At 38.3% G+C, this 8,230-nt stretch overlaps 1 protein-coding gene across 3 annotated transcripts in view; it reads right to left on the bottom strand.

Moving 5' to 3' along the window:
- The window catches only part of Serpinb11 (serpin family B member 11), a 40,009-nt gene extending 37,162 nt beyond the window's left edge, over positions 1-2,847 (bottom strand). The window contains exons 1-2 of one of the 3 annotated variants that reach the window (XM_087580553.1): positions 2,420-2,847; positions 2,242-2,339 (exon numbers count right to left, since the gene is read on the bottom strand). Coding sequence is in view for 1 of the 3 variants with exons in the window: in XM_087580552.1 (XP_087436678.1) it covers positions 2,242-2,319 (78 nt within the window). In the remaining 2 variants the exon portion in view is untranslated. 3 annotated transcript variants of the gene reach the window in all.
- Between the last annotated feature and the right edge of the window lie 5,383 nt (positions 2,848-8,230).

Here is an 8,230-nt window from a genome sequence, read left to right as displayed (position 1 = left end):
TAACTAGAGGAAAGACTGATGAATGGAATGGGAGTGTGGAGGAGGAAAATAGAAAGTGGGGAAAGGGAAATATGAGAGAGGGTGGGGAAAGGGAAATGAGAGAGGGTGGTGTTGGGTTGAAAGAAAGAAAGAAAGAAAGAAAGAAAGAAAGGAAGGAAGAAAGAAAAAAAGAAAGAAAGAAAGAAAGAAAGAAAGAAAGAAAGAAAGAAAGAAAGAAAGAAAGAAAGAGAGAAACCATGAATGTGTTTGATAAAGGCACAGTATGGTGAGGGGGAAGCGGATGCCTCTGTGGGCAAAGGGGCAGATACATCTTAAAGACACTAAGTTCTGTTCCTAAATATGCTATGTCTTCACCAATACTGGTCCACCCTCAGCCCCTGGGAGGCAGCCAAGCGATACATCAACAATCTATACTGTTTTGAAAGTCATTTGAACTGCCCTGACCAACTATTCAAAGAGCTTTCTTGTGCCTGTTTCTTGGGGATGTTACTCTCTGGTTCTTGTGTGGAGCCTTGTCAGATCAAATAACTCAACTTGTTCTAAGGAGTGTGTGTGTGTGTGTGTGTGTGTGTGTGTGTGTGTGTGTGTGTGTGTGTGTGTTTATATAACATGTACACATGTGATGTATAAATATGGAATAAAATGATTCCACTAGTCCTCATCGGATAACCTTGGTATTATTTGCCCTTGTATGTCCTTCTAGGCTGACCCCCCTCTCTCCTCCACACTTGAGGCTGCTCCTCACTGCTCCCCTCCCACCCATGTCTTAACAGGAGGTCTCTTTATATCTCTTGGTTTCTTTTGCTATCAGTGTTATATATTCACATAGGAGGATTTGGAGTTAGGAACCACAGAAGAGAAAGAACATGTGCCTTTGTCTTTCTGGGTCTGAGTTATATCAATCAATATATTTTCTACTTCCACCCATTTATTTAAAATTTTCATTTTTCTTTATAAGTGAATTGTATTTCATTCTTTCTATAAATCACATTTTCATTATCCATTCATGTTGTAGTAAGTCTCCAACCCTAATAAGCCTGTGCAAAGAAAATACAACTCAATTAATATGAATAAAAGCTGTGTGGCAGGGGTTGGGGATTTAGCTCAGTGGTAGAGCGCTTGCCTAGCAAGTGCAAGGCCCTGGGTTCGGTCCCCAGCTCCGAAAAAAAAAAAAAAAGAAAAGGGGAAAAAAAAAAAAGAAGCTGTGTGGCTGGACTGGGCGGATCTACCACTACACTACTATATTCCCCAGCTAAGATATCCCTCATAACTTGCAGTTTCTCCATGCCACATGCTTCTGTTCAATTTTCCTTCTACCCCCTCCTCCTCAGTCTTCCTCTCTCTCCTTCCTCTCCTTGTTCTTCCCCCTCACTCTCCTTCTCACCCCAAAACTTTTTAACTCCACCTCTCTTCCACTGCCCAATCACCAGCTCTAGCCTTTATTTTACAAGTTAAAATGGGGAGAAAGTTCACATGAAGTCATCTGAGTAGGAGATTCACCCAGCCTCCTAGACAGCTGCTTTGGGGAAGCAGAATTAGCATCAAAATACAAATAGCACCCAGGCAATCTGTTGTGCATTTAGATTGTTCTCATTCCCTTGCTACTGTGGAGTGAAATATCAAGTCCATTTGGGATCATGCCAAGGTATGATTGATCGGATTTATTGTAGATTTACTTTTGGATTTTTGAGAATTTTTCACATTTATTTTCAGGGTGGCTGCAATAATTTGCCTCCCTGCCAGCAGGGAATTAGTGTTCTTTCTTCTGCATAACCTCACTAGCATCTGTTGAAGATCTTAGCCATTCTGGTTCCAGTAGATGACATCTTGGAGTTGTTTTAATTTGCATTTCCTGAATTGCTAATGATTGGGAACTTTTTGTGAGGTAGTTTTTCATCATTTTTATTTCTTTTACAGAACTCTGTTTACATCTCTATCACAATTCTTAAACTGAGTCACATGTTTCCTTGACTTTGTTTTTTAGTTCTTTTTAGATTCTGATATTAGTCCTCTCACAGATGGAGCTGGGATAGAGTATCCGCGCCATTGGCTTCTTCTATACTTGATTTTTTTCCTTAGTTGTACAGAAGCTGACTTTTATTTCAGTGTATGCCTTTATCTTTTTATCAACTCTCAGATGGCTATAATTACAAATACTAATGGTTGGGTCTTCCGTTTTATCCCATTGGTCTACCTTCCTGTTTCCCATATTTTTAATTTTTCTATAGCTCTGTAACTTACCTCAAAGTTGAAAGCAGCAATCCCTCTAGTGTTCTTCATTCTGCTCAGGGTTACTTCCCATGGTCTTTTTGGTTCCATGTTGTCTTAGGGCTTTACTCCTATGAACAGACGAACAGACACTGTGACCAAGGCAACTTTTGTTATGACAACTTTTATTATGACATTTGGAACTGCTTACAGTTTCAGAGGCCCATTATCATCAAGATGGGATCACAGTAGCATCTAGACAGATACGTCCAAGAGAAGCTGGGAGTTCTGCATCTTCATCTGAAGGCTGTTAGGAGAAGACTGGATCACACATGCTTAGAAGGAGTGTCTTACTGCCCATCCTCACAACAGCACACTTCCTCCAACAAGGCCATGCCTCTTAATAGTGCTACTCCCTGGGCCAAGCATACTTAAGCCATCACACATACAAATTAGGATTTTTTTTTCTATTTCTTTAAAGAATTTGTAGGCATTTCGATTGGGATTTCATTGAGTATAAAGTAGAATAAGATTTTTAAAAGCCCAATTATTAAATACTGATTAACTGATTTGTTCAGTGGCTTTCACACTGCCCATTTCTAAACATGTGTTCTCTTGCTACTTGAAATAGAATGAGCTAGAGAAATTGCTAAAGTAATGGGTGTTGCCCTTAACAGCCTGACCACAAAAGCTGATACTTGTCAACTCTAATATATGCCTTTAAAACAACCTGATGATTGCAACATACACTTCTGTGAAATTTCACTTGCTGTTCACCCCACCTTGTAATTTTAGAATGTGAAATGGGAATGCCAACTGGATCAAAGATCCAGGATTGGAGGACTTGGAGGAGTAATCCTGGCTTAAGGTCACCAGTAAATACACCTCCTTTCTTCTACTCTCATTGTTGTCAGAGTGCTTATTCCAGAAAGATTTCCACAACAAATCTGTAAATTGCTTTTGGTACAGTGGTCATTTTTACAATACCAATTCTACCAGTCCATGAACATGGAATGTCTTTGCATTTTCAAGTATCTTTCTCAACCTCTTCAGAGACTTAAAGCTCTCATTGTAGAGGTCTTTCACTTCCTTGGTTAGTTTTATTCCAACATATGTTATTGTCTTATAATATATCCTTTTGTAAATGGGAGTATTCCTTAATATCTTTCTTGGTGTGTTTGTTGGTGGAATAAATTTTATTAGTTGATTTTGTACCTTGTCATTTTGATGAAGTTGTTGTTTCTTGGAGTTTATAATGTAATTTAGGAGATTTCTTTTGTATAATACTATGTCATCCACATATAGGAATAATTTGATTTCTTTTCTTCTTTCTATCCCTTTAATTTCCTTCTCTTGACTTATTGCTTAATTGCTCCAGCTATTACTTCTAACATTATGCTGAAAAGAAGTGCAGATGGTGGTAAGCCTTGTCCTGTTCTTGATTTTAACATGGTCATTTTGATTTTTCCCCACTAAGGATAATGTTAGCTGTGATTTTTTTTCTTATATATAGCTTTTATTATGTGGAAATATATTCCATGCAGTCCTTTCCTCTAGACTTTTACCTTGAAAGTATTTGGAGTTTATCAAAGGCCTTTACTGTACCTATTGAGATAATCAAGTTATTTCTGTATTTTAGACTATTTATATGATTTATTATATTTATCATCTCATATATGTTGAACCAAACCCCATTTCTAGGATAAAACCAACTTGATCCTGGTCGATGCTTGATATACACTTGTACTCACTTTGTTCATGTTTTATTGAAGATTTTTTCCATCAAAGATAACACTCTATGGCTTTCTTTTTCTGTCTTATTTTGTTGTGTCTTTTCCTAGTTCAATATTAAATTAATTGTACAATTAGTTTGGAATTGTTCTTTTCTCTTTTCCTCCTCTCGTCTTTTCTTTCCTTTTGAAAAGTTTAAGAAGGATTAGTTATGGTTCTCTGAGAGTTTAGTATACTTCTGCTGTGACTAACTCTGAGCCTGGACATTTTTAGGTAGGAAGATTTTTATTAATGGTTCAATTTCCTCACTTCTTTATGTTTGGATCTATTTATGTTGTTTTGGTCTCTTCTTAGTTTAACTTCGCTGAACAAAGTTTAAGTCTGATAGTTTGGATATCAAATTTATTAAATTTATCAAATTCCTTTACATATTCCAACTTTATAGAGTATATGTTTTTAAAGTATTCCCTTATAATATTCTGAATTTCTGCAGTGTTGTGATGATTCCCCTGCTCACTTCTGATTTCGGTGATTTGGGAGTCCTCTTTCTTTTGGTTAGTTGGCTAAGGCTCTGTCAGTGTTGTTTATCTTCTCAAAGAACCAGCTCTTAGGATCATTGATCCTTTGTATTGTTTTCTTTGTTCCTGTCTCATGAAGTCCTGCTCTAATTTTTATTATTTCTGACCATCTGCTGGGTTTGTGTTTAATTTGTTCCTGTTTTTCCAAATTCTTGAGTTGAAATATGAAGGCATGTATTTGTGCTCTTTCTGATACTTTAAAGTAGACATGTAGGGTTATAAAATTCCATCTCAGAACTGCTGTGAATGTGTTCCAGATGCTTGCCCGTGCATACCTATTCATTTCTCCTTGTTTCAGGAATATTTTGATTGCTTTCTTGATTTCTTAATTGACCCTTTTATCATTTGGCAATGAGTTGTTTAATTTCTTTGCTTTAGTGCCTTGGCTAGGGTGTGGATTACTCTTGATTCTAAGTTTTATTGGATGAGATCAGACCAGTCTGATCAGATGGGATTATTTACATTTTCCTGTATTTGTTAAGGTTTGCTTTATGTCTCAGCATGGGGTCTGTCTCAGCGAAGCTTCTATGTGCTTCTGAGTAGAATACATGTTCTTTGGTATTCAGATCTAATATTCTGTAGACATCTGTTCAGTCTCGGCTTACAGGTTAGGTATCTACAGGAAAAAATAGGCTGTTGAAATGCCCAGTATTGGGGGTTTGGGTTAGTCTGTGCCTTTGACTTCACTGGTATTTTTTTTTATGAATTTGTGTGTACCAGAGTTCATTGCACATTTACTGTGGTTATGTTTTGCTGATTAACTGAATCCTTTATTAGGATGACATATTCTGCTTTATTCTTCTAAGTAATTTTGGTTCATCAGATGCTAGTAGACAACTCTGCTCGCTTCCTGGCTCCATTTGCTTAAAATACTACCTTTTAAGCTATGTTTCTGGTAGACATGAAGTAGAGGGATTTTGTCTCTTAATTCACTCAGCTAACTTGTGTTTTCTTAATTAGAGAGTTGATACCATTAATATAGAGTTAGGCGTTATGTATAGATTGCTGTCATATATAAGTTTATAATAGTTTTTGTTCTTAATTATGGTTATTAATTAAATTTAACTTCAATTTTTTTTCTCTCTGGAGTCTCTTAGTGGTGCTTACTCCTCTCTTCAGTTCAGACTACGACTTTCAGCATTCTATTTGGCATTTGTTTTTGTGGTGATGGTAGCAGTGATGATGGTGGTGGCAGTGACGGTGATGATGCTTGTGGTGATGGTGGTGATAGTGGTAGTGGTGATGTTGGTGATGGTGGTGGTGGAAGTGTGGTAGTGATCGGGGTTGTGGTGGTGGAAGTGATGGTGGTGATGGAAGTCATGTGATGGTGATAGCGGTAGTTATGGTGGTCATGGTGGGTAGGGGTGGTGGAATGTTTTGGGACTTTCCAAATCCTAGAAAGATTTTCCTTCCACTGTGGCAAATAGTTCTTCTTGGTGCAGTAGTTTAGGGTGCAGTAGACATCTTTTAGAACTTGGGGTATATTGCTCCAGGGTCTTCTGGTTTTCAGTTTCCACTCAAAGATCCAGTCTTATTCTGATGACTTTTCCTTTATATGTGACTTATGGTTTTCCTCTTGCAGCTTTCAATATTGTTTCTTTGTTTGGTATGTTTAGTGTTTTGATTAGGACATGCTGTGTAGTATTTTCATTTTCGGTCTAATATAGTTCTTTTCATATTTCAGGGAAGTTTTCTTCTATGATCTTCTGAAAGATCTAGTATATGCCATTGTCTTCTGGTTCTTCTTTCTGTTCTATGCCCACAGTTTAAAGATTTGGCCCTTTGATTGTGTCCCACACTTTGTATATGTAACTACCTTGTGCTTTTTTTTTCTTTGTAATTTTTCATTTTCCTTGCTTATTTCATCCAGATCCTCTACCTTATTTTCATGTCCTGCTATTCAATATTCTTCTTGATTCATTTTATTTGTAAGGCTTTGTTACATGTAATTTTAAAACCACACTACTGCCTTTCCAGGGAGCTGTGATGGAACTCTGGCCCCTCCCGGTTCCCTTCTGTTCCTCCCAGCTTAGCTCCACCAAGCCAGGAGCACTGACCCAGCTTCTCTCTCTCTCTGTACTGGCCTTGTTCCAAAAGTTGATCACTCCACCAGCTCACTCTCGTGACCCTTGTCCCAGGAGGGTCAGTTACCAGCTTCACTTGAGAATCTGCGGACAATACTCAGCTTGTCACAGTACAGCTTGCCTTTTGGGGCACAATTGCTGTGCACAGAATCTCCTGCCTGAAAAGGCATACCCTCATTAATTAATTCCCTGTCTCTCCTCCACATCCTTGGCCACCCACCCGTAGCAGAGGCCTCTGGCCCTAGCTGTCTCCAAGACCTTACATGATTGCAGCATCCCCTTTTCTCTAAAGCATGGCAGAAAAAGCCCCTCTCTTTCCCTGCATCTCCCTTTTCTACTCATGGCCCAGAAGGTCCACCTGTACCTTTCAGTCAGCAATTGGCTCCAGGCCTTCTTTTTTGCCAAAATCAAGAATCGATTAGGGAACCAGACCTTAATATCAGCACCTTACCCTACAAGGCTTTCTTCTGAGTTTTCTAATTAAGATATTATTTCAATTCTATCTTCATTTCAGCTAGAATCTGCTCCAATGTTTCTCTTTATTAAATTCAAACTTTAAGTTCTGAATTACCTTAATTATTTCATTCAGTGTATATTTTCTTGAACATCACTTGATTATCGTTTTCCTCTTGAAATTCATTGAAATGTTGGGTCGTCTTCTGTCAATTCCTTTAATGGTTTGATAAAGTTTATGATTAGTCTCTTAAATTCTGTGTCTCAGAGTACATCTAGGTAGTCTTTGTTAAAGACTAGTGGATTTCATGGGATGCAATTTTAGCTATTTGTGATGTTTTTATTTGTGCTATTTTAATTGGGCGTGTGGTTGATTTCTTTCTTTGGTTCTCTGTTTGACATAATAATCTGATCTTCCTTAGACTAGACTGGTACAGGAGATATACAATCTGAGCTACACAATGTAAAACTCATAGAGAAGATGTTTAATTGGATCAGAGAAAGCTAGCTTCCAAACCACGGCTCTAGAGCTTGGCTAGACAAAGGGGTTCAGAAATGAAAAGGATTCACATCCAAATGTCTGGAACAAAGTTTGTGGGCTGCCAGATGATGATAGGCTGAGAAAATAGTAGAAAAGGTAGAAATGGCTTACCCAGAAAAAGTGACTGTTGCTCAAAGAGAGCCCATGGGTTGTGTCTGGGGTTCACAGATTAACAGTGGGTTAAAGTCTAAATTTGTATTAGATATTCATCTCTAAATAAAGTGAATCAAAATGAAAGGGCTCTGAGGCCTTCCATGAGGACACTTGTTTCACAAAGAAGGCATTCCCCAACGTCCACTGGTCCTGCATCAAACATGAGATGGCTATTGGTAAAGGAGAAGACATATTTACACCAAAAGGCCCACAGTTGAAGGGGTGATGAAAAGTTGATGCCTGACAACATGGAATGAGGTAAGAATCTCTAAAGAGATCCTACAAGAGCCTATTGGTGAAGGTGCAGCAGGAGAGCCCAGCATTTTTGAGCTGCCAGTACCATGGGAGGACCATTCATAATATCAGTAGTATGGAGTGCAAGTGGCCTGCATTTGGAGGCAAACTGAGTGCCTATGAGTGGTAGGACCAGAAAAGAGTGACTGTCAAGCTCCTGGAGTTGAGAAATTTAAGAGTAAATCCCA

The sequence above is a fragment of the Rattus norvegicus genome, chromosome 13 (assembly GCF_021556685.1).
Source record: "Rattus norvegicus strain SHRSP/BbbUtx chromosome 13, alternate assembly SHRSP_T2T, whole genome shotgun sequence".
In the NCBI taxonomy this organism is placed as follows: Eukaryota; Metazoa; Chordata; class Mammalia; order Rodentia; family Muridae; genus Rattus; species Rattus norvegicus.
Note: the sequence above shows the minus strand (reverse complement) of the source record. Positions and strands in the feature narration are given on the sequence as shown.